At 35.0% G+C, this 27,864-nt stretch overlaps 1 protein-coding gene across 1 annotated transcript; it reads right to left on the bottom strand.

The window, feature by feature from the left end:
• Positions 1-204: 204 nt before the first annotated feature.
• LOC111707549 (homeobox protein TGIF2) lies at positions 205-21,461 on the bottom strand. The gene is made up of 8 exons (XM_023480667.1): positions 20,952-21,461; positions 20,065-20,115; positions 10,946-11,064; positions 6,963-7,061; positions 5,091-5,200; positions 4,348-4,471; positions 1,325-1,455; positions 205-1,012 (listed from the first exon to the last, which is right to left on the bottom strand). The coding sequence occupies exons 2-8, from the start codon at positions 20,066-20,068 to the stop codon at positions 742-744; spliced, it is 858 nt and encodes a 285-aa protein (XP_023336435.1). The 5' UTR covers positions 20,069-20,115; positions 20,952-21,461; the 3' UTR covers positions 205-741.
• Positions 21,462-27,864: the final 6,403 nt, after the last annotated feature.

Below are 27,864 nucleotides of genomic sequence, written 5' to 3'. Positions count from 1 at the left end.
AAGAGCAAGTCAATGAGAAAATGGCCACCCCCAAAAAAAGTTTTTTTTGTACACCCAACTACAGGACTAAGTGAGTGTACACAGAATAAAACTTTTCTTAGGGTGTTCATCAGACAAAGACTTTATGATCTACAAGCTTCAAGACTAAATATTTCCGGCTTCTCGGCCACAATTCTTTTTAAAAAGAAGCGTAATACACTGTAATAATTTTACTTTTTTAATATAGAATTTTAATATATTTGGTAACATCTGATCACATGAAACAACATGGGGGGGGGGGGGGCACCACTGGAAAGGAATTTAAAAAGAGTATCAATTAAATCGGAGAATAAAGTTTAAGCGAAACTAAAAATAATGGAGAACGGGAAACATAGAATTGGGAAAAGGATTTAGTTTTTAAGCAATAGATAGCAATATCTACAAGAGACTGACAAGAACCTATAGATTGGTAACTCAAAAAGGTCGCAAGGTAACATAAATTTTCAATATATGGACTGGCCTATATATAAATAGGGAAGACTGACGATACCTAAGATTATCTGAATTGTCTTTTGGAAACATTTTCTCAAGATTTTCAGGTAACACGGCGCATATACAAAGGTCTTTAGGGAGCGGGGTTCTCTACTTTCTTCCCAGATACTCGACCAGATTCAACATCAAGAAAACTGAATCGAGTCGTCAAGAATTTGAGCCAGGTTCCCTGTTCGAATATTCTATAAGCTTAAGTTCTCCAAGTCCTAATTAAGCAAGGACGGGACGGGTTTGCGCTCGTCTCTCTAGTATCCCCACAGCTGTAACAAGAAGGTGGAGGCCGGAGAATAAGAGCTTCTGTTCGTCCTCCGGCTCCCGCTTATGGTGAATAGTACTGCTTGTCCTCGACATGTCCAGAGGCTGGTCTTCGTCTTTCCCGACCTCCATGCTACATGATCCATCTGGATCTGAGGATATTCCGCTAGCCTCAGAGGAGAGAACCTTCTTTGAGGTGAGGTCTCTTCTCGCTACTTCGGTCAGCCTATACAATGCAGTTCGTAGATTTATAGAACTTAACAGTTTTTGAAATAACCTTCTAAGGTTAACACTTCAGATTAAATTTGTTAAAACATATTGTCGGTTGATGGAATCAAGGAAAAACAAATAAATTTTTATTGCACAGAACTTTGATCAAAGATTTTACAGATAGAACAGGAAAGGTAATCGTTTTTTTAAACAATTTTGTACAAACTCGGATTAATCCACATAGAGGATTGAGGTATATAGAGGGAGGATTAGATTACTTAGCAGTTACATAGGATTGAGGTATATAGAAGGAGGAGGATTAGATTACCTAGCAGTTATATAGGATTGAGGTATATAGAGGGAGGAGAAGGAGTCATCTTTACTGCAACCACAGGGACAACTGGAGCTGGTTGAGAACACACCAGACTCTCCACTGTCATACCTCTGCTTAGACAGACACTAAATAATCAATCAATCAATCAATCAATCAATCAATCAATCAATCAATCAATCAAACAATCAATCAATCAACAAATATTAAAAATTGTATTCTGTCAAGATTAGATTTAAGTGTTTTACCACTTTAGACAACAAAACAAAAACCTAACATCAACGTGTTTTTTACAGGCAATCAGTCAACGATTACCCAGTCCCCCACGTTATACCTTGATCCTTGCTCGTCACTTTTATCTAAACAGAGAACTGGGAACTCTTTATTGTGAATATCAAGATCATTGCTCGTTTGTGGAAAAAAAACAGCCATTCAGTAGCCAGGGTATTTTGCTCCCAACCAAGGAGAGAACAGAGAAAATTGCGGATATTCAAACTCAAGTGATCAAGCAGAGTCTGCGTAAAATTTAGTGCCCACAGTGGATATCGGGATAAAGCGATCGGGATCGTTGCCCCAGAATACAATGTGAAGAAAGAGAACTTTAGAAAACTGAAAGAACAACAGGTTAAACAAAACTCATAAAGTATAAACCATACTTACTCCTTGCAATAAACTTTTATATTTGCTGTAAACTTCAATATTACTTCTACAGGGATGTGTGTGTATATGTATATATATTTTCGAATTAAATTCAATATAATTCTAAATTAAAAATAAATCTAAATCCATTATAAATCTCTCTTTTATCCAACTGCACTAGGATTATATCCTACCCAACCCTGGTGTACGCAGGGACAATTTGGCTCCCCCGAATAATCTTTTCTGGGTTGTAGAAAACGCAAAGAATTGTTTGGCACGAGAAATATACATCCCTGGTTTTGTGCAAGGGATGCAAGGGGGAGCCAAGTTATTTTCTTTTAAACCTCTAGAATGTTTTCAGTATCCAGGGGGAATATAGTTGGACGTACTTAAACATTCAATTCTCTCATCTTTATCCTTTTAATCATTAAACCTATCATTTTCATTTTGTTTATTTTTTAATTATGAGACACATTATCTTATTAACACTTTAAACCTTTAACTGATTAATAATGTGGAAGATATTGTCGTTTTTCTAGATGTGTTACATTCAGACAATTTCATCCATTGTTTCTGTAGCTGAAATCCGAAGACCACTTTAAAAGAGAAAAAATAAAATATATTCAAAAATATCTCATTAATTCTTGAACATAAAATGTTTGAAGGGTACCCTTGTGAAACGGACATGCCACTCTATAAATTGAGGGTCGCTAGAAATTACGTCTACAGTCTCTTTAAGTTAAAACAATACAAAACTAATTTTCTCAAGATCAAAATTTCACCCTCAAGTATTATTTCAATCAAACAAATCCTAAGTCAAACATCAGAGAAATCTGTATCCTTTAAACTTTAAGAAATATCCCGTTAGATTAATCTCGATTTTCATTTTTTAACACCTTTGATTTTGTGGATATCCCTCATGGGTTTCAACCAATGGAGAGTTCTCTCTTAGGTTACGGGCAAAGTTTCCGGCTTCTGATTGGCTGTTTTGTTTAATCAAAGGACACTAATTTGTTGAATTTTAGACACTGGATATCAAAAAAAAGATAACATTAATTTTAAGAATAAAAAAAAGAGGAGATCAAAAAATTCTCTCGAAATTCATAATTCTAAAGTTTTCAGCTAAGATATCAGATTGAGGGATTAATAAATAATAAATGTGAAGTTGTTTGAACAATGGTTAAAGTTTTACAATATAAATATTCAAATGGTATTAAGAATATTAAAACCGTTCTCTACCTATTAATGAAAGGATGGAAGGTTGTAAATCTAATTAATTATTATTGTTTAAAATGAGGTTAAATCATGACATTTAATCCTTAGAGACAGTCTTTTTGAGAGACAGACAGATGAAAAAGACAAGTGGGATAAAATAAACCAATGTTGTTTCCATTGTAAGAAATCAACTTAAAATAATTTTTTCAATATTTTCATATTTGCTTGAAAAAATCTTTTAATATTTCAAATTCTAAAATTTGAAATTTTCTCAAGATAAAAATAAAAAATGATTCTTTTCTATCTTTTTTTTTAATGATTTGAAGTGACCAGGGATGGAAAAATTTAGTTAATTTCTTAATTGCTCATACCCCAAAATCTTAAAAATTATTTTAGGATTTTTATCAACTGAAGTTTTTTTTCGCGAACCCTACTTCGAAGGTAAAGATTATGTAAGGAGAAAATCATTGAATTTTTTAATACACCCCACCCCCTCTCCGCTCTAGAAATTAGAGGACTTAGCATGTCATTGAACCTCTTGGCATATTATGATAAAAAATTGATATTTCACGGATAAATTAAACTGCAACGTCAATATCAGCAATTTAGCCTTGGATGACTCACAGTGTGTATATACGTCAAAGAAATTAATTGATTATTCACTGGCTTTATATTAAGAATAAATAACGTTTTGATGAACTTTTTTTTAATTAAAACACAATAAGAATCCTTACTATCAAAACGGACCAAAAACAAAAGGTTTGTGAAGTCCTTTAGAAAACACAAATCGTAAACAAGTGAGAAAAATAATTCAAGTTTTCTACAATCACAATGTCTTGAAGTGGCTTCAGTCGTAAGTACAAGGAAATCTTCGTTTTCGTGGCATGTCCGATTCACATCGGTTCCCTAAAAACCTTGGTCTCATCAAGAATAACAGAGATATTTTGATTTTAAATGACTTGTTAGAAAGCTAATGAATCGACGAAATCTTCAACATGATTGATGATGTAAAGATTTAAAGAGTACCTTTGTGAATCTGACTTGCCCCTCTAAAGATCAAGGTTCACTTAAAACCTCAAGCACAGTACCTTTATTTCTAATAAACTTCTCATTTCTGCAATCCAATAATACCAAATTTAGAACCCGTTAAAAAGTATTTGTCTAACCTTAACATCTTTGTACTCTAGCTCGTCATCTGAGAAATCTGGTCCTGAATCCTCAGCTCTATATATAGTTATACTCTCCTCAGCTTCGCGAGAACTTCCATCCCACTTAGGTAGACGGGGGGACCTGGATATATATATTAGGGTTTAAACTTAGGTAGACGAGGGGACCTGGATATATATTAGGGTTTAAACTTAGGTAGACGGGGGGACCTGGATATATATCAGGGTTTAAACTTAGGTAGACGGGGGGACCTGGATATATATCAGGGTTTAAACTTAGGTAGACGGGGGGACCTGGATATATATCAGGGTTTACACTTAGGTAGATCTGGATATATATCAGGGTTTAAACAGAATTATTTTCTTAATCTTAGTTTTAATTTTGCACTTAATCTCGTTAATTATTAATCAATTAAGGCTTTCCGGACTCTAGATATAATCAGTCTACCTACCCTGGTTCCTGCTCTTCCGAATGTGAACCTACCCAACTCTAGTTCCTCACCTGGATATAGTAAACCTACCTAACTCTAGTTCCTCTCCTGGATATAGTAAACCTACCTAACTCTAGTTCCTCTCATGGATATAGTAAACCTACCTAACTCTAGTTCCTCTCCTGGATATAGTAAACCTACCTAACTCGAGTTCCTCTCCTGGATATAGTAAACCTACCTAACTCTAGTTCCTCTCCTGGATATAGTAAACCTAAATAACTCTAGTTCCTCTCCTGGATATAGTAAACCTACCTAACTCTAGTTCCTCTCCTGGATATAGTAAATCTCTGAGGATCGTTTCCTTCTCTCCTGATTATCTCCGGAAGAATCCTACGGCGTGCATTGATGAACCAGTTGCAAACCTACAATTATAGAAATATATTAAATATAAAAATATATATGTTATCATAAATCCATACATGTATATATATATATATATCTAAAAAGTAGTCGTCAAAACTATAGTAAACATATAACTTACTTACACATGACTTAAATGCATTGCATGAAGATTTGAAAGTGTGGATTGACTTGATATATAAATAATAAATGTAATTGTATAATTGTATGGGTTGAATTATCTAATTCTATTGTCATATTACAACAATATACCAGACTTTGGCTCCTCTTTACTGTTGTGGTTACCAGTATGCACTTGAGCTCTAATCTTCAATTTCAATTGTATAAAATAAGGGGGGGGGAATACCCCCACATCCGCCCCTTCTCCCCTTATACCCCCCCTCACCCACCCTCCAAATGTACTATCTGGATTGACTCTAAATTAACGCTTAAGTCTGAAAGGTTTTGAAGTAGATTCGGTCAATAACAAGTATGAGTTTGACTGGGTTAAGGAAGGTTTAGTCAAAAATTAGTTTTCATTAAGCAAATATTATTGCAATTTTCAGATTCAAAATAAATTGGAATTTTAGATAAATCAATTCAGTTTATCTGTTTAATTTCCTTTTGATGAGTCCTTTACGAGGGTTTGGTAAATATCCGTCTGTATAGTTGAAGATAATGATTTCCTATCTGGATGCGTCATACATTGAACGCTTTTTTATGGTAAACGTTTTCGATGGATAATTGAAGTGCAGGGAAAAATAGGGGGAATTAGAGGAGCTGATTATAAACTGATGCATAGGAGCTGATTAAACCGAAGAAGGATTTACAAAAATAGTGAAGATAAGGTAATAATAGTATTTATGAAAAAATAAAAATAAAAGTAAAAATAATGAATAATTAGCTCTTTCAACACTAATTGAATAAAATAAGAATATTACTTGGATAAATATGGGGGTTTAACGGATTAAAGGGATAAATATTTGCTGCTTAGACGATAAGGAGTTTAAAAATATTTAAACAAACTCTGTGACATGTTTATTGTTTATAAAACAAAACTAGGCTTTCTCCGATATTTAAGAACTGATTTATATTCAGTTTCCTTATCCAAGGAAAGATATATGTAACTAAATACATTTATGATTACAGGGTGCTAAATCTGTTTCTCATACAAAAAAAGTATTGTTTCCAGTAACTATAAAAAGCACTAATAATTTTTTTGGTCTACTCTGTAGTGTTGTATAGATGACACAAAAATAAATTGTATGGATATTAAATAAACAATATGGCAGCTGTACGTCACTATTTTAGACAAGGCCTGATAAGAAATTTAGAAACATCACATGTATCCCACAATATATATGATTTATGTTTAGTAAAATAAATAAATAATGGGACATATGATCAACTCAAGTCTGAATAATAAGCTGTTTAAAAAATAAGAATATAAATATTTTTTGTGTGACATTAACCTGATATTTAGAAAATCTGAATAATAAAATATTAAAAATACCACTTATCCATAATACACTTCATAAACAATATTTGGATTTTTTTTTTTGGGGGGGGGGGGATATTTGTCCCTAAATTTAGAATGCGTCAAACTGGCGCCAACAATTAATACCCATTAATACTTAGATTATAAAATGTACAATCTTGCAAATTTTACTAGAATTTTTACTCAGCAACAAAATTCTACCGAATTTGCAAACATGGCACAAATTTGCAATTCTTAAATCCAATAAATGCGCAAATAGGTATTTTACGCAATATTTAAATTCTCACCTGGAGTACAGTGAGGCCAGCCTCTTTAGCCAGGGAGACTTTTTCTGCGTCATTAGGGTACGCATTGTATCGGTGATCATACAGCCATTTTTTCAATACCTAAATATATATATTATTAACTCAACCATATTATGTAAAATTAAATAATTATCTCCAGTTTGTCTAAAATTATAATTTTTATCAACTATAAAATCTTTAGCTGAAGTACAAAATTTGGAATACAAAAAATAAAAGAGTACATCCTGAGACTATATAACAGAAAATAGAGTAAAAATCTTATTAAAAAATGATAAAAGAAGTCGTGATAGTGGGGGTGGGGGGGGGGGCAATTGCGTGGGAGGGTAGGGTAAAAACTTTGTTTAGCTATGAGATGGGCCAAGAAAGGTACGAAAGGCGTTTTTAATAGATTAAAAACATATTCTTTGTGAACAGATAAGAAGGAGGGTATTATTGCAAACTAATCCAAAGATAAAGAATTATTCAAATATTTAAATCTATTGAATGTATTTAAAAGTATAAAGATAGTGGAGCTAGGATAGGATAGAATATGACCTAGTTTCCTTCAACTCTGCACACAGCTTTGCAGCTAGCAACAATATTCTAGGGATAAAAACCGAGCAAAGCAGAAAATGAAAAGAATCGGAGGCAGAAGATGTTAAACACAAATCTTAATCCATTCGGTATTCAGAACAGGAAGACAGGAAGTGGACTGAGGACAAGAAATAAGGATGTTTAGGACAGGAGAAGAGGAAATAAGGATTATTAGGACAAGAAACTACAATGTTTTGGATAGACAGGAAACTAGGAAGTTTAGGACATAAGGACGGAAATCATGATGTTTAGGACAAGAGAACAGGAGGACGGGTCTTCTTGATGCTTAGGACAGGAAACAAGGATATTTGGGACAGGAGAACAGATAACTAGGATGTTTAGGACAGGAAATCATGAGGTTTCGGACAAGAGGACGGGAAACTATAATGTTTAGCTTAGGAAGACAGGAAATAATTATGTTTAGGACAATAGGACAGGAAGACGGGTCTTCTTGATGTTAAGGACAAGAGGACGTAAAACTAAGATGTTAAGATAGTAAAACCAAATGTATAAAGACAAAAGAAACGGGAAACTAGCATGTTTAGAACAGGAAAACGGGAAACTTGTATGATTAGGACAGGAAAACGGGAAAACTAGGATGTTTAGGACAGGAGAACGGGAAACTAGTATGATTAGGACAGGAAAACGGCAAACTAGGATGTTTAGGACAGGAGAACGGGGGAACTAGTATGTTTAGGCCAGGAGGACGGTAAACTAGTATGTTTAGGACAGGAGAACGGGGAACTTGTATGTTCAGGACAGGAGGACCGGGAACTTGTATGTTCAGGACAGGAGGACGGGGAAACTAGTATGTTTAGGACAGGAGAACGGGAAACTAATATGTTTAGAACAGAAGAACGGGAAACTAGTATGTTCAGGACAGGACGGGGAAACTAGTATGTTTAGGACAGGAGGACGGGGAAACTAGGACGGTGATGACAGAAAGATAAAAAATCAAAGATCTAGAAGAACCAAAGAAAGCGTAAAATACAGAGATTAATCATTATTCCTTGAGATTAAAATAATTAGATTAATATTTATATTTTAACCCAGAGTGGGCCTCTTATTTCAGCCTCTCTACGGCCTCCGCTATACTAGTAGAATCCCAGGGTTCAAGGCTAACCCGATCGAGGTTATCAAAGATAAACAATCGGAGCAAAAAACGTTGCAAAAAAATAATCTAAGCGTCTGAATATAATGGACTGGAGTTAAAGATGAATTATTACTTATTATAAAGAAAAGCTGTGAAATTCTAAATGAATGATGAATATACAGTAGGTGATGAAAGAGCTAAGAAGGAGTGCACTATGTTAGTTTAACTCAGAGTAAGTATACAACATTTCATCAAATTGAGCCCTGACAGTGTTGAGAAAATGGCGACAAAGATATGTTTTTATAACCAAGGATTAGCTGAATTTTCCTAAAATGGAAAAGATAACATTGTTTGCTTAAAGTAAAAGCTATGAATGAAACCGTTAAAAGATTTTATATTCTTCAACTTCCGTAGTTTAGCTTCATATTTATTCAATAGTATATATTTAGGAAGGGAAGTTAAAAGACAAGGTCTTCAGTTCAAAATTCACCTTGTCCCCAAAAAAATCAACCTTGTTGCACTTGTCCCAAAGGAACCGTGATCTTTTCCGAAGAGAACCTTATCCATAGAAAAAGATAGTCTTGTCCCAAGAGAACCTTGTTCCAAAAGAACATAGTTTCGAACCAAACCTGTTCCAAATCTCCAATTCACGAAGAATGAGCTAAGTAAGGCGTATTTATACCAAGCTCAAGAAACATATAGAAGTGTTGACTAAACTAAAAATATTTCATAGAATTTTCTTTAGCTCGGATTACAAGGAAAAATGCATTAAATCCTCCAACTGGTGAATAAAAGAGTTGTTACAATAATAGATAAGAAATAAAACGTAGAGCTGATTTAAGGTTTAACTCTAACAAGTTTATTGTAAGAATGAATACAGTAAAATAATCACGCAACCTACCACATGTGTATTCTATGCCTACCCTCTGGAGAAAATATTTTTATAGTTCTATCCTTTCTATCCTGTACATGGATCTTCTTATAGTTATATTCCTATACCTGGAGAGAACATTCTCTAGTTATATTTCTATACAAGGAGAGAACATAATCTAGTTATATTCCTATACCAGGAGAGAACATTCTCTAGTTATATTCCTATACCTGGAGAGAACATTCTCTAGTTCTATTCCTTTACCTGGAGAGAACATTATCTAGTTATATTCCTATTTCAGGAGAGAACGTTCTCTAGTTCTATTCCTATGCCTGGAGAGAACATTCTCTAGTTATATTCCTATACCAGGAGAGAACATTCTCTAGTTATATTCCTATACCTGGAGAGAACATTCTCTAGTTCTATTCCTATACCTGGAGAGAACATTCTCTAGTTCTATTCCTATACCTGGAGAGAACATTCTCTAGTTATATTTCTATACCAGGAGAGAACATTCTCTAGTTATATTCCTATACCCGGATATAACATTCTCTAGTTATATTTCTATACCAGGAGATAACATCCTCTAGTTATATTCCTATACCTGGAGATAACATTCTCTAGCTATATTTCTATACCAGGAGAGAACATTCTCTAGTTATATTTCTATAACTGGAGAGAACATTCTCTAGTTATATTTCTATACCAAGAGAGAACATTCTCTAGTTCTATTCATATACATGAAGAGAACATTCTCTAGTTCTATTCCTATACCTGGAGAGAACATTCTCTAGTTATATTCCTATACCTGGAGAGAACATTCTCTAGTTATATTTCTATACCAGTAGAGAACATTCTCTAGTTATATTCCTATACCTGGAGAGAACATCCTCTAGTTATATTCCTATAAATGGAGAGAACATTCTCTAGTTCTATCTCTACACCTGGAGAGAACATTCTCTTGGTTCTATTTATATAACTGGAGAGAACATTCTCCTAGTTTTATTTCTATACCTGGAGAGAACATCCTCTAGTTATATTCCTATACCTGGAGAGAACATTCTCTAGCTCTATTTCTGTACCTGGAGAGAACATTCTCTAGTTCTATTTCTATACCTGGAGAGAACATTCTCTAGTTATATTTCTATACCTGGAGAGAACATTCTCTTTGTTCTATTCATATACCTGGAGAGAACATCGTCTAGTTATATTCCTATACCTGGAGAGAACATTCTCTTTGTTCTATTCATATACCTGGAGAGAACATTCTCCTAGTTTTATTGTTACCCTGGATAACCTAGTTATTCTCAACTATATTCCTAAGCTGAAGTTATAAGTTGGGGCTCCTTACACTCACTTTATAATAGTTTGGGTAAATAAGTTGTATACAGTTTACCCTATTCGTGACGAAAAAGCAAAAAGCAGTACCTTGATGGAATCCTTAGGAAGGTTTCCTCTTCTTCTCCTAGCTAAACCCCTCCTCGGTATATCCTCACTACTGGAGTGATCATCTGTACTTGAACTCGGATATCTTTCTCTCTCTCCATCTGAAAAAAAATCAAATTTATCAGTTTTTTATTAAAGGTCTATTTGGTTTCTAACTTGAGTCAGCTTCCACTTTGTTTTTACCCTCTTTGATTCACTAACTGTTCACTAGCTTCAGCGAACATATTTTTTTTGGCTAAAATATATTGACATTTTTATTTGGATTTTGTTTTTCAGACATTATTTGCATTCATTTTTTGGCCTGAATTGAAGTGAAGTGAGTCGAATGCATGAGGAATGCATGAATAATGCCTGAATATTGCATGAAGTAGAATAAGACATACCGCAATCAAATCTAGGCAATGATGCCTGAAAACTGGATAGGTTCCGTTCTACTAAAACATCCTTTTTACAGACAATAGAAAAACAATGACTGCTAGCAAGCCAAATAATTTTGTAAAAACATGAATACACTTTTTTTGTACAAATACCCTGGACATTTTTATATTCCAGTAAACTGTATGTACAATGTACATGGATATATTAAAAATACAAATTCAAACAAATGAAAAAGTTTAAGAGAAATTTTAAGTTCATAAAAACAAAATTCTAGTACACATTCACTGAAATAACTAAAGATTAAGTTTAATATAGTAAAAAATAAATAACCTTCACTTTCAATAAAAACTTATTTCAATAAATATGAATAAGGTAAAATTGCAATATAAGTAAATAAAGAAATAAATAATGTACAACTTTAAAAGAATCACAAAAAAGTAAGAATGAAAAAATGAATGGAGTGCAACTTTAACAGACATGTGTAAGATAAAATTTCAATGGTAATGACTTAATATAAAATGCAATAAAGATTGACAGTACATTAGTACAAGTATAGGAGAGATGAAAGTACAAATATAGCAGAGATGAAAGTACAAGTAAAGCGGAGATGAAAGTACAAGTATAGTGAATATGAATAAACTACTAAATCAAAAGATTGAAAGTACAAATTTGAAAAGCAAAAACAGTGTTGGCTATTAACATGATAATCCCCCCCTCCCCCCTTTACTAGCTCATTTCCCCTATCCCCCATCTATACGCTTACCAATATGTTGCAGAATGAGTTATGATGGTGAGTACACTTGACTTTGTGTACTTATCTTGAGTGTACTTGAACTAGTAAATATTTACAGTACAAGGGGTGGGTTGTACAAATATCAATCTGCACCATACACTGTCACAATATTATATATACAGTTGTGTATAAACTACATACCCTCCTTTTACTTTATAGATATTACAAATTCAATATATATCATCTACTAAACATCCTTCCATACTGTATTGCCATCTATTCAAAGACTTACACTTTATCAAGGTTGTATAAAAATGTTGGTTACTCACGATGAGCTTCAATTCGCGGAAAATATCGCCTCCTAAGATAGATAGATAAAAACCTCATATGACGTCACTGATTATAGAGGCGAGAGTAACGTCATATGGGGTTTTCATCTCTCAATCTTAGAAGACGACATTTTCCGTACATGGAGCGCATCTTGAGTAACCAACTTTATTATACAACCCAGCACTTTACAGACTGAACAATGTAGAATGTATAAAATTCCACTGGATGGAACTATATAATCCTACTAGATCTATAGAGAACGGGAGCTAAATTCAATATGTTATATTAAAATAAATAGGTTTGGATTAGACCTTCCAGTTATAGTCCTTTACCCCCATATATTTACAGTAAAGAAAGGGTTACTATGGAGGGGGGGGGGGTAGATAACAGGGTTAAATATCTCGTTATTCAGGGAGGTCATTGATCCTAGTTTGTGATTATAGGTCATTAATTATAGTTTGTGATTAGAGGATGTTAATTCTAGTTTTTGATTAGAGGTTGTTAATTCTAGTTTGTGATTAGAGGTTGTTAATTCTAGTTTAGTTTGTGATTAGAAGTTATTAATTCTAATTTGTGATTAGAGGTTGTTAATTATTTATTGTTTATGATAAGAGGTTGTTTATCATAGATTGTGCTTAGAGATCGTTAATTCTAGTTTGTGATTTCAGGTTGTTTATCCTAGTTTGTGCTTAGAGATCGTTAATTCTAGTTTGTGATTTGAGGTTGTTAATTCTAGTTTGTGATTAGAGATTGTTAATTCTAGTTTGTGATTTGAGCTTGTTAATTCTAGTCTGTGATTAGAGGTTGTTAATTCTAGTTTGTGATTAGAGGTTGTTAATTCCAGTTTGTGATTAGAGATTGCTATACCTAGTTCGTGATTAGAGGTTGTTGATTCTAGTTTGTGATTAGAGGTCATTAATTCTAGTTTATGATTAGAGATCGTTAATTATAGTTTGTAATTTCAGGTTGTTAATTCTAGTTTGTGATTAGAGGCTGTAATTTCTAGTTTGTGATTAGAGATCACAAAATAATTAATTTGTATTTAACACTCTGTGATCTTACAAAAAAATGAATTTGAAGTCTGGCTTTATGTTTTGCCAGCAAGGGAAAAAAATCTTATCTGAATGTTTCATGTTTTTCTACTCCTACCGAACGTATATTGAAAGGTGTATAATTAGCTCCGCTCAGTTGTTCCTCGAAAAAAAATGATTAATACTATTCCACATATAGGTTTGACCCCCTCAACCCCTTTTTTGTTCCAAGATCAATAATGTATATATTTATAAATAACAAATCCCAATTCCAAATCTAATCGTTAAAAACGTTAAAAAACTCTGTTCTAGCTTAAATACAGTGAAAAAAAAAACATTGTTGAAAATTTGAGTGAAGAATATTTTGATCGCTATATATAGGTATATAGAAGTACCCAAGGCTAGAATGTAAATGTAATTGATTCAAAAAACTGTTATCATATCTTTTGTGAGGATACATCACTATTTGACAGCTACAGACAGAAGAACGGACAAACAAACAAACAGTTAAACCAGTTATTAAGCAAATTCTGAACCAGACTTGCTTATTTTTTAGGTAAACTTGAAATTATGGAAACAAACGATGAAAGGGACCGATTAACTGACGACCGTTCTTCGGTGTAAAAAATTAGAAACTGACAGTTTTTTTTTGATTTTACGCATTCTGTAATATTTTCTTTTTTCTTATTAATAGCTTTCCGTCAAATAAAATATCATAATAAACGTCCAGAATAAAACTTTTAATTAATTAGTTAGATCTGGGGCGCAGGAGTCCAGGGGAAAACAACATTTGGGATTTAAAAAAATGACAGACAAAACAAAAATTCAAATTTACAAACATTTGGACATGCATGTAAACACTAGAGAAGAAAACAAACAGAATTGTAAATACACAAGTTTATGCTCAAACTAGTAAAACAAACATGGAACTATATTTTAAAGAAAACAGTACGGATACAATTTATACCTGGAGCTTAACTTAAACTGACTGAGAAAAACTAACCCCCGAGATGAGCCAACGATGCTAAAGCTAACTGTGAAAGTTCTAAACCTAAAGATCTAAAGCTAACTGTGAAAGAAATAAACAAAAGAGCTAAAGCTAACTGTGAAAGAAATAAACCTGCTAAAGCTAGCTGTGAAAGAAATAAACCTAAAGATCTAAAGCTAACTGCGAAAGAAATAAACCAAAAGAGCTAAAGCTAACTGTGAAAGAAATAACCCCGCTAAAGCTAGCTGTGAAAGAAATAAACCTAAAGAGCTAAAGCTAACTGTGAAAGAAATAAACCAAAAGAGCTAAAGCTAACTGTGAAAGAAATAAACCTGCTAAAGCTAGCTGTGAAAGAAATAAACCTAAAGATCTAAAGCTAAATGTGAAAGAAATAAACCTAAAGAGCTTAAGCTAACTGTGAAAGAAATAAACCTAAAGAGCTAAAACTGTGAAAGAAATAAACCTGCTAAAGCTAGCTGTGAAAGAAATAAACCTAAAGATCTAAAGCTAAATGTGAAAGAAATAAACCTAAAGAGCTTAAGCTAACTGTGAAAGAAATAAACCTAAAGAGCTAAAGCTAACTGTGAAAGAAATAAACCTAAAGAGCTAAAGCTAACTGTGAAAGAAATAAACCTAAAGAGCTAAAGCTAACTGTGAAAGAAAAAACCTAAAGAGCTTAAGCTAGCTGTGAAAGAAATAAACCGAAAGAGCTTAAGCTAGCTGTGAAAGAAATAACCTAAAGAGCTTAAGCTAGCTGTGAAAGAAATAAACCTAAAGAGCTAAAGCTAACTGTTAAAGAAATAAACCTAAAGAGCTAAAGCTAACTGTGAAAGAAATAAACCTAAAGAGCTTAAAATAGCTGTGAAAGATGTAAACTTGGAGAAAAGAATTTAACTATGAAGATTGATAAGAGGAGAAAACTCCCTCGGATAATATTATTCTGTCCAGGATTATATAATTTCCATCTCTTCTCCGTCCTTTGAAGAACTAATAGTGGACTCAGATCTGATTGAAAACTAGAATCTGATAAACTTTAAATCTCAAGGATGGGAACAAGGATAGGGGTATTTAAAATATTGAAGATAGAAGAGGATAGAGAGAGTGATACAGGAGCAGTACTCGGAGGTGGAGATAAAAAGGTGTGAATAACGATGGTAGAGAATGAAAAGAAGAAATGATGAGAAATATGGTAAGCTCGGATACAGGAATATAGAAAGGTAAGGGAAAGAAATTAAAGAAAAAAGTTGTTTAAGAAAAGGGAATTTATTAAGATAGGGACAAGGAAAATAATAAGATAGGGAGAGGGAAACTAATTGGATGGGGAGAAGGAAATTAATAAGATATAAACAAGGAAATTAATAAGATAGGGACAAGGAAATTAATAATATATGGACAAGGAAATTAACAAGATAGGGACAAGGAAATTAATAATATATGGACAAGGAAATTTATAAAATAAGGACAGGGAAATTAATTAGATAGGGACAAGGAGATTAATAAGATATAGACAAGGAAATTAATATGATAGTGACAAGGAAATTAATAATATAGGGACAAGGAAATTAATAAGAGAGGGACAGGTAACTTAATTAGATATGGACAAGGAAATTAATAAGATAGGGACAAGGAAATTTATAAGATAAGGACAGGGAAATTAATTAGATAGGGACAAGGAGATTAATAAGATATAGACAAGGAAATTAATATGATATGGACAAGGAAATTAATAATATAGGGACAAGGAAATTAATAAGAGAGGGACAGGTAACTTAATTAGATATGGACAAGGAAATTAATAAGATATGGACAAGGAAATTATTAGATATGGACAGGGAAATTCGGAAAGACAGTGAAAAGTTATTGAAGGGTTTTGGGCAAATTGGGAAACAAAGTCAGTGTAAAACAAAAAGAAAGCTTATGAAAGGACAGGGGAGTAAGAAACAAAAAGAAAGCTTGTGAAAGGACAGGAGAGTAAGAAACAAAAAGAAAGCTTATGAAAGGACAGGAGAGTAAGATACAAAAAGAAAGCTTATGAAAGGACAGGAGAGTAAGATACAAAAAGAAAGCTTATGAAAGGACAGGAGAGTAAGATACAAAAAGAAAGCTAATGAAAGAACAGGAGAGTAAGAAACAAAAGAAAGCTAATGAAAGAACAGGAGAGTAAGAAACAAAAGAAAGCTTATGAAAGGACAGGAGAGTAAGAAACAAAAGAAAGCTTATGAAAGGACAGGAGAGTAAGAAAAAAAAGAAAGCTTATGAAAGAACAGGAGAGTAAGATACAAAAGAAAACTGTGAATAAGAAACAGGGAAGTAATCCCCTCCCTACGGACTATGCAAGTATAAGAACCCAGTGAAAATTCCCATTTTGTAAGAGATGTTCGCAGAAAAACAAATTGGTTTTCAAATTTTACCGAACCCAGGAAGGACATATTGAATAACTTTGTTTTATGGAGTGTAGAGGGATGAAAGAGTTTTCTTTAGAGGGGGGGGGGGTATAGGTTGTAAGGAAAAAAAGGGGAGCTATAGAAAGAGTATAAAATTCAAATCAATTACGAAACATCTGTGATTATGAACCCTTTTTGCCTATAACAATAAAAGTTAAAATATACATTCTATAATAATGATGTAGTGGGTGCTACTGATAAAAACTTGGTATTTACAGATAATAATAATAATTAAAATAATTATGAGGGTAATAAAACGATAGTAGAAAGAAAAAGTTTTATGATTCTTCACATGAAACTTTTTCCTCGGTCTTTACTATTTAACTCCCACAGACCCGCCCCTTACCGTATTTACTGATAAAACTCCCCCCTTAACCCCTTCCCCTATCCCTTTTCCCTCCCCTCCATCTCCCACCTACTCTACCAAGGAAAGAAAACAGAATAGTTTTGGATGTAAAAAGTGCATAAAAGTGTTTTTATTCAGAAAATATATGAAATTACAACTCTTCCCATAAAAGGAGTTATATAGGGAACCACCCACTTATCCTACTCAAATCCTTCTCTCCTTCCCACACCCGTTCTCTCTTTCTCCTTCCCACACCGTTCTCTCTTCTCCTTCCCACACCCGTTCTCTCTTTCTCCTTCCCACACCCGTTCTCTCTTCTCCTTCCCGCACCCGTACTCTCTTCTTCTTCCCACACCCGTTCTCTCTTTCTCCTTCCCACACCCGTTCTCTCTTCTCCTTCCCACACCCGTTCTCTCTTCTCCTTCCCACACCCGTTCTCTCTTTCTCCTTCCCACACCCGTTCTCTCTTCTCCTTCACAAACAACTTCTCTCTTCCCCTTCCCACTCCGGCTCTCTCTTTATCCTTCCCACACCCGTTCTCTCTTCTCCTTCCCGCACCCGTATACTCTCTTCTCATTCCCGCACCCGTTCTCTCTTCTCCTTCACACACCCCTTCTCTCTTCTCCTTCACACACCCGTTCTCTCTTTCTCCTTCCCACACCCGTCTTCTCTCTTCTCCTTCACACACCCGTTCTCTCTTTCTCCTTCCCACACCCGTACTCTCTTCTCCTTCACATACCCCTTCTCTCTTCTCCTTCACACACCCCTTCTCTCTTCTCCTTCACACACCTCTTCTCTCTTCTCCTTCACACATCCCTTCTCTCTTCTCCTTCCCACTCCGGCTCTCTCTTTATTCTTCCCACACCCGTTCTCTCTTCTCCTTCCCAAACCTGTTCTCTCTTCACCTTCCCACACCCTTTCTCTCTTCTCCTTCCCACGCCCGTTCTCTCCTCTCCTTCACACACCCCTTCTCTCGTACCTCCTTCCCACTCCTGGCTCTCTCTTTATCCTTTCCACACCCGTTCTCTCTTCTTCTTTCAACACAAGTTTTATCTTTCTCTCTTCTTCTTCCCGCACCCGTTCTCTCTTTCTCACTTCTCTCTTCGTCTTCTCAAACCCGTTCTTTCCAGGTCTTTCTTTCTCGTTCCTTCTCTTTCCCATGTCCCAAACCCTTTACTCAACTTTTTTATTTTCTCCACTTTGTCACCTTTGAGCATATTCACTCAGAAAACAAAACAGACTTACATTTTTAAACGGGAACCGTGCAAATTAGGTGTACTATTCTAGCTTTAACCCTTCCCTCCCCCCCCCCCCCCCTCCCACTCCTTTTCCATCCCATACAACAATATTTATATAGTACATGTATTCCCTAAATTCCCCTTTAAACATTGTTAAGTATGTTATTCTTTTCCCTATAAACAAAGCTTACTACTGTCATTCGATGGACTTACAGGTATAAGCACACAAAAGCATAAACTGTACAGGTAGTAGAATACATACGCATTTACTGTACATTGTACAAGTAGTAGAACTCGTAGACATAAACTCCACAGGTAGTAGTAGAAAACGTACGCTTTTTCTGTACCGGTTGTAGAACACGTACGAATTTACTTTACATGAAGTAGAAAATGTACGCATTAAATTTACAGTTTACATTTAGTATAACACGCACACATTTACTAAAGTAAATGGAGTAAGTACATAATGTAATGAGAACATTTTAAGTACAGTGACTGAATGTATGAATGAATGGAAGTCTATTGAAGGTACAATGGGGGGATATATTATTTTAATAGAAGATACATTTATTATAATTCCCTGAACATATATTAGTAATTTCCCTTTACAAAGGATTATATTCTCTGCGTATGCGTACACTATTTATTAACGTTATATGGAGGTGTGAACACCCTCCCCCTACCACCCCCACCAACAACAACAACAACACACATGAGCTTATACAGGATAATCTATCAGACGGAAAGGCCAACTCCCCCCCACCCCGGCCTCGATATACAACTTGCAAAACTGCCTGACGTAACTACTCTGACAGATTACGTCATAATTGTTACTTGTTCTTAAAGAAGAGTAGAAGAAAAAACAGCATTCTTTGAAAAGAAATATGTCTAAAGATTGTGCAGGATTAAAGAACGAGTATTTATATCTGAAGGGGTAAGAGGAGGGGAAGGAATACTGTGTGAATTAGTTTTAAATATCATTGAAAAATATGTTGATTAGGAAAAGTTGGGTATTAAGATCTGCGAAATTTGAAGAGACAGATTCGTACTTTTCTGCAATACCCCCCCCCTGTCCCTGCCACTAAGCCCTTCCCCCCTCCGATCCCAAGCCTCCACGAGTTTAGTCTAGCCTACAGTATCTAGGCTTTACAAAGTACAAATCCTAAAATGTTTGTAAATACTCGGAAATTTTATCCGAAACATTTTAGTCTAAACATTTTCTTCTGAATCTACATTTAACGCTAGATATCATTAATGTAATTTGGGGTGTTTTATAACTCGCTACTTTCTCCAGTCTCCATTTTATTTTGGAAACAACTTGTCAATTTGGATACAAGGGGTAAAATAGAGAAGGACATTCAAAGCATAAAATGAAGGTTATAAATAAAAGTTGTCTGAACGGGAAAAATTATGTTTTATATAATGTTACTATTCAATTAAAGTATTTCATTTTAAATTTCTGATATCTTTAACTATTTCAAAAATGCCTGGTGGGGGATAAAAACTTATTTCAGCAATGGGGGTATTCTTTGTCTGGTGTAGGTACCAGTATTGCATAAAAAAGCTTGGCTAAAGCGTCCAGACAAGATTTAATTATACATTCAAGTACTTACACATGCTGCGTAGAGTCAGGGACTAGCTTAGAGATTCACGCAACCTCGAAACTGAAATAAAAGTATATTTAATCACTAAACCTCGTTCATTTTGAAATATCTAAGATACGTATAGAATGATGAAATCTAGAGAATAAACAGCGTAGATTTTTCAATGAGAGGTGGTTTTATAATAATTTTTAATGATTAAAGAATTCATACAAATTAATAAAGAAAAATTAATCTGACAAATGCTTTCACAGAAAATTATACGTTTGAATACAAAATAATGGTATATTCCTAGAGAACGATTCTCTTTCCCATGTCCCAAACCCTTTACTCAACTTTTTTATTTTCTCCACTTTGTCACCTTTGAGCATATTCACTCAGAAAACAAAACAGACTTACATTTTTAAACGGGAACCGTGCAAATTAGGTGTACTATTCTAGCTTTAACCCTTCCCTCCCCCCCCCCTCCCACTCCTTTTCCATCCCATACAACAATATTTATNGGGGGGCTCGGGGGGTCCAAAAATCGTTCACTAGGACAGACCCAAAATAATTAAGTCCTTTTATATTATCATTGAAATATGTGACATTCAGTGTTCAAATGGCATTCTTTTAAAGAACATTGCGATGTTCATTAAAAATTCGTGTATTTAGATATGGCAACAAAAAAAGACTCATTAATCGGATTGATATTGGATTAAAAATAAATTATGAATTAAAATTGTAAAAAGGCCGGCAGTCAATCAACATTTATATAATTTATAAGTTTTAAAAATTTAAAATCTGAGCTGTCAAAAACATTTGACATTTGATCCATCTTTTTATTAGTATTAACCATTCACACCAACATGTTAAAGTTCTAGAAAATTAATTTTTAAAGACATCAATCTTCAATTTACCTGATTTAGACAGAGAATTCGCTCTAATTGGAGTGATTAGAACGAATTTCAGAATTCTTAAATTCCTTCGACTTTCCTAATTTAGGCCTTCAGGGGGCTTACTAGTTACTGTCACTGTTTCTACATCACTTGTCAATGGTAAATATAACTTTTTGAACCATTTTATTCTCCGGGTTTTGAATCTAAATCGTCACACACACACACACTCACTGCAAAGTACAATCTGGAATTGTTTACATGTGTGTGAGTCCGCTTCTAGCTGTCCGGAGCAACTGTCAAGCCGCCACACTACTTCAGCACACCCTAGCGGCAACTCCGAACATTACAAGCTGTGCAAACCTCTCTCTGCGTTTTGCACTGTTCTGGCTGAACTACAGCTATTGCAACCTAGTCTACAGATGTGAGCCAACATGCTCTCTCCAGCTCTCTATGATTCTCAGTTGAGCTCTCTCAACTTGGTAGGATTTGAAGATTTTAGATCAATATGGGAGAGTTGGTAGGCCAGCTGTTGCGTATATGGACCCTAGTAACATGCAGACCGATCCTCTCTAAAGCGTAATAAATAGACATTTCCCCTCCTGTTGCACTTGCTCCTCCCTGCACCGCCCCAACCCGCCCCACTTCCGATACGAAACCCTATGCTTGAAAGATCATCTTATCCCAGACAAGATCTCAATTTAAACATGTAAAAATTATAATTGAAGGTTCATGTAGCCATCCCCTCCTAACATAATTACGTGTAGACAGTAGACTACCAGACAAATGCATTTTTAAATTCTTTTTTTTTGCGAATTTCAATGGAAATTCCGATTTCAAGGATTTAAAGATATGTACGCAAGGAACGCAAGCAATAAATTATTTAAAACAAAACTCTTAAACAAAAGTACAAATAAACAAGCGTATATGCAGGGGAGAGGGTATGGGGGCAGTCCCCCCTCCTAGAACTCAAAGCTTTCACACTTTTCAAATCTTAAAAGGTTCTTCAGGTTATATACTCCAAGGTTTTTCCGGCTATACTCTGAGGTTCTTCAGGTTATACTCCGAGGTTCTTCAGGTTTTACTCCGGGTTCTTCAGGTTATAATCCAAGGTTCTTCAGTTTATACTCCAAGGTTTTTCCGGCTATACTCTGAGGTTCTTCAGGTTATACTCCGAGGTTCTTCAGGTTATACTCCGAGGTTCCTCAGGTTATATTCCGAGGTTCTTCAGGTTATTATCCAAGGTTCTTCAGGTTATAATCCAAGGTTCTTTAGTTTATACTCCGAGGTTCTTCAGGTTATAATCCAAGGTTCTTCAGGTTATATTCCGAGGTTCTTCAGGTTATACTCCGAGGTTCTTCAGGTTATACTCCGAGGTTCTTGAGGTTATAATCCAAGGTTCTTCAGTTTATACTCCGAGGTTCTTCAGACTATACTCCGAGGTTCTTCAGGTTATACTCCGAGGTTCTTCAGGTTATACTCCGAGGTTCTTCAGGTTATACTCCGAGGTTCCTCAGGTTATACTCAAAGGTTCTTCAGGTTTTTCTCCGAGGTTCTCTATATACTCCAGAGGTTTTCTATGAACTCCGAGGTTCTCCAAATATTCCAGGTCTCCAGGTACTCCGAGGTTCCTCAGGTGCTCTGAGGTTCTGAGAGTATTCCGAGTATCTCCGGGTACTCCGAAGTTCTTTAGGTACTCCGAGGGTCTCCAAGTATTCCAAGCTTCTCTAGGTACTCCGAGGTTTTCCAGGTGCTCCGTGGGTTTTAGATACTCTGAGGTTCCAACCATGTACTCCGAGGTTTTCTATTCACTCCGATGTTCTTTAGATACTCCGAGGTTCATTACATACTTAGAGGTTACCCAGGTACTCTGAGGTTCTCCAAATACTCCAAAGTGTCTCTAGTTACTCTGGGGTTCTCCAGGTACTCTGAGGTTATCAAGATACTCCAACTTTCCTAAGTACAATGAAGGTTCTCATGGTATTCAGGGCGAGGTTTCAAAGAAACTCCAGGTTCAGTTAAGGGTTCTCTGACTCGGTAATCCAGAATTCTCCTGATTCCTTAGATTATTAGGAACTTAATATATTAAATATGTTGTTAATAAAGTCCCATTCTTTCTGGGTAACCCTGTTATTAATATTACCCCTTACTAAACGCCGGAGGGTTCGTAGTTCTGAAGTCCAGCATATTTCAAGAACAATATCAAAGTGGGAGGAATTAGTCTCTGCTAAAATATCGTAAAACCTCCCCTTCGTTCAACCTTGAATTAAATTAGCAATAGTTTCTTTCGGAAACCAGAAAACTACCTCAACCTTCCTACTCATCTTTCTTTTCCACACTTCTCCTATTCTCCCCCCACCCCCATCTCAAAGTAAATTCACTTTACCCCCATATACCCCTCCCTTCACTTAAGATATTCTTCATAAAATTAAAGGTTATTGAAGCGTGTAACAACCCTTTTTACAATAAGTACCCTATAAAATAAATAAAAAATAAGTTTTAATTTAGCATTTACTTTTCCATGATTCTAGTATATATAACCAGGCCCGTAGCTAGGAAAGAGGAGCATATTATCTGAGACGAAAGAGAAGAGAAGGAGGGAGAAAAAAGGGAAAGGGTTGAGAAACCGGAAAGCAAGAGGATGTGTTCAAAGATTTCTTTCATTTCAGATTTAAGATGAAAATATAAGTATAAGATAAGAGGTAAATTAAGTATTGCATTTTTTCAATACGGGAAAAAATACAGAATAGGTGATCAAAATTAAATAAGAATTTAAAGTAGCAAGGTTTATGAATTTCTATTATCATTGCTCGATCCTGTGCAAACTGTGCAGTGTGCAGGGTATATTTTCCAATACCGATTTTGGTTGGGGAAAAAATCGGAAAGGAATTGAGTCTTTGCCACAAACTCTGCTTTTCTAAACCTTATATCTTTGGATTCCAATGACGCAGACCTTAGATATTTCAGACTATGAATTCTGTTAGATCTAATAATCTAAGTTTGAAATATCAAAGATTTACGACATTGGGTTCCAAAGATATAAGGATTATAAATTCAGAGTTTGTGGCAAAGAGTCAATTCCTTTGTATTTATCACTTTTGTAATATAAGATTCATTTTAAACAATCACAGAAATTTAGTTTTAAAAGAGTTTCTTTCTGATTTATTTAGTTGTTCTTATCGTGTCAAACTTTTTTCTTCTTTTTTTCATTCGTTATTTCACTATTCCGTTTCTATTCTTTTAATTGTTTTTATTCCTTTCTCCGCACTTAAAAAACCTTGAAATATAAACTGAAGATTTTACTGTGAAGAATCAATTCAATTTATTTATAGTGGAAAGGGGAGACGTATTTAATGAACAAAAATCGTTCCAATGGATGCCTAAAGAAAATAGTAAAAACTGGGGAATAGAGATATTTTGCCTGAGTCGGCTATGTTCCCTCCTTTCCCCCTCTTGTCTATAAAAACGCATTCCCCCCCCTCCTCCGTTGGGAGCAAAAACTGCTGTAATCATAATCTGGGGTTCGTTTCAACTCCATCTAAAGATCTTCGTTAAACATCTAGAAAAACATCATTTCTATTTTCTTTTAGATTAAACAAGGATAGGGGTAAGGCGTAATGTTTACTGAGACAGGGGGGAAGCAGGGGAGCAGAGGAGTAGGGGAGCAGGGTCGATATGAAGGGAGCAGGGGAGCAAGGGAGAAACAGAGCAGGGGAGCAGGATATCAAGGGAGCAGGATATCAAGAGAGTAGGGGAGCAAGGGAGAAACGGAGCAGGGTAGCAGGGGAGCCAGAGAGCAGAATAGCAGGATAGCAGGGGAGTAGAGGAGCAGAGGAGCATTGGACCTTGATAGGGATGAAAAACTTGATAGCTGAGAGATCATAAGATGAGTTAGGGAGCAGGAGCTTGGAGAAGTTCAGGAGCTAGAACTGCGAATTAATTTATTTTTTATCTTTGGAAGCAAATAAGCATGAGGAGCCAATTTTTGAAGGAAAAAGCTTAGAAACTATGGAGTGATAAACAGTACAGCACTGAGGAACCTAAAGATTAAGAAGCTGAACATTTTTGAGCTAAGGAGCTGAGGAACTGAGAACCTTTCATGCTATGGATTAGCTCCATATGCAGCTCAGACGTTAAAGAGCAAAGTTGGTCTGAAGGCCCCAACATGGTTTTATAATATGCGTAAATATGTGTATATTAAGGGTCTTAAACATTTTTACATCGCATTTCCTTCCTTGGATGATGCGCTGTAGAGGGAAATACGTGCGTTGGAAAGCAATTAAAGAATTTATTACAGGGGAGATAAGAAAAGTTATAAACCGACTTAAGAAGGGGGGGGGAAGTATAGGGGGGAGGGGGAAGGATAGGAAGGGAGAAAGGGTAGGGAGAGGGAGGGAGGAGATGAGGGCGTTGAGGGGAGTGTGAGGGTGGGATGGGGAGAGGAGAGATTGAGCATTGAAGGGATGGGAAGGGAGGGGTTTGATCGTGGGATTATCGGAGGATCTGAGAACCGTGTTAATCATAGTAGGTCAACTATAGAGAAGACATAGATAATAATATGTATATGATAATAATAATAATGTAAATATAGAGTTAAACACAGTGTTTCATCTAAATATTTTTCTTTCTTTGTAAATCTGAAAATTGCAATTTGTAGTTTTTTTGTTGGCTTTGACTCCAAGTGAGGTTGCGATTGTCTGAATTTAGTACAAATTTTTATTTGTGTAAATCTTTGATACATGCAATACTTATCAATTTGAACTGCACAAATACAAATATTCTTTTATGTAAACGTTGTAAATACATTGTAAACATGATTTAAGTTTGTCATTTTTGTAATACATAGGTCGGTAAACGTCTAAATGTGGTACAATGTACATATATGAGTACACGTACATGACTCGTGAGCGGAGAATTTGCATTCCAGGAACGGCGTGAGGTTGGTGTTGGCCGGANGGGGGGTAATGCCAGACTGGATGAAAATTGATACCGTAGAAAACTGAAATTCTAGACATATTTCTACAAATTTTCAAATCAAATTCCACATTTCAGTTTATAATGATTACTTTCAAAATATTTTTTTAGAATAAGTTCACAACCGTACAAAAATTCATTTTAAATAAAAATATTTTTTGACCAATCAAACACAGGAGTTGAAGTATTTTTATAAGTCAAAGGATCCGTCAACAGTTTAGAGTTCATAGTAGCCAGGGTTGGAGTCGATTTTGATTTTTAAAAGAAATTTGCGATGATTTCAAAATTGTGTGCTTTGTTAAGTTTGCCTTTCTTACAAAATGTTTAATTTCTCCTCTGACAGAAGATAAATAATAAGACAAAACAAAAAACAAAAAAAAGAATGGTTGAAAATATTGGTTATCATTTCCGTATTATACTTAATAAAAAGAAACTTTCAGAAACTTTGTACAAACTCAAATCTTCTCATCTTTATATATTTGCAGCCTGCAAGTATAAACCTATGATATTTTAAGCTTATATTATTTGATTTTACAGAATTGATAGCTTGAAATATCCAAGGTCTAGGACACAGGGTTGCAAAGATATAGGGGTTGGAAAATCAGAGTAAGTGGCAAAAACTTAATTCCTTTCAAAATTGAATCACGAGGTGACAATAGAGCTGAACACTTAACTCAAACTCTAATTTTCTAACCTAGTAAACCTTTTCAACCTGATAATGACAATTTATTTGTTAAGCGAATTAAAATAGCCACAGTTGTTTACAGATTACACAACCATGTTGGATGTAGTTAGGGAGGATATTTAGCTTTAATTCAGAAATTTTGCTGAACCTACTGCCTTTGATAATACTTCTTCTACAAACAGCTATCTTTTATGCTACTGCAAATGATATTTCTACTGCTACTTTCACTGTATCCTTTAGTAAGATTTCTACTTCTATTGCTGCTTTCACTATGACTTCTAGCTCTCTACTTCTACCTCAACTATGACTTTTACTTATACTAATACTTCTACTATGACTTATTTTTCTACACCTACTTTGATTTCGACTTCTACTGCTAATGCTACTTTTACTATGTCTTCTACTTCTACTGCTTATTCTATGCTTTCTACTGTTTTTTCTACTAATACTTTGACTTCTTTTTCTACTGCTACTTCTACTTAGACTTCTTCTTTTACTGCCAACTCTACTTATGACTGCCCTTTGATATATTTTCTTCTTCTCTTTATATAACTGCTACTTCTACTATAACTGCTCTTTATATAACTGCTACTTCTACTATGACTGCTCTTCATATAACTGCTACTTCTACTATAACTGCTTTTTATATAACTGCTACTTCTACTATGACTGCTCTTTTTTATAACTGCTACTTCTACCATGACTGTTCTTTATATAACTGCTACTTCTACCATGACTGCTCTTTATATAACTGCTACTTCTACCATGACTGCTCTTTATTTAACTGCTACTTCTACTATGACTGCTCTTTATATAACTGCTACTTCTACTATGACTGCTCTTTATATAACTGCTACTTCTCCTATAACTGCTCTTTATATAACTGTTACTTCTACTATGACTGCTCTTTATATAACGGCTACTTCTACTATGACTGCTCTTTATATAACTGCTACTTCTACTATATCTGCTCTTTATATAACTGCTACTTCTACTATTATACCCCTCTATCCCCATCCCCCAAACCCTACCCCTTCCTTTCCGTTTATACCCATACCTCTCCCTTCCTCCCCATTCCTACCCCTCAAAATGTTCCTCCCTCATCCCGCTGCCTACTTCCTCCCTAAGCCCAAAATCCTCCCTTCTTCCTTCTCAACCTCCCACCTTCTCCTTCTACCTTTCCTTTCTCCTTCTTCCTTGTCCCTCCTCATTTTACCTGCCCATTCTCTTTCCGTCCCTCTCCTCCCTCTTGAAGCACAATGTTTATAATATAATTAT

This window comes from Eurytemora carolleeae, unplaced genomic scaffold (assembly GCF_000591075.1).
Source record: "Eurytemora carolleeae unplaced genomic scaffold, Eaff_2.0 scaffold152, whole genome shotgun sequence".
NCBI lineage: Eukaryota > Metazoa > Arthropoda > Copepoda > Calanoida > Temoridae > Eurytemora > Eurytemora carolleeae.
This window is presented reverse-complemented; position numbering and strand designations above follow the sequence as displayed.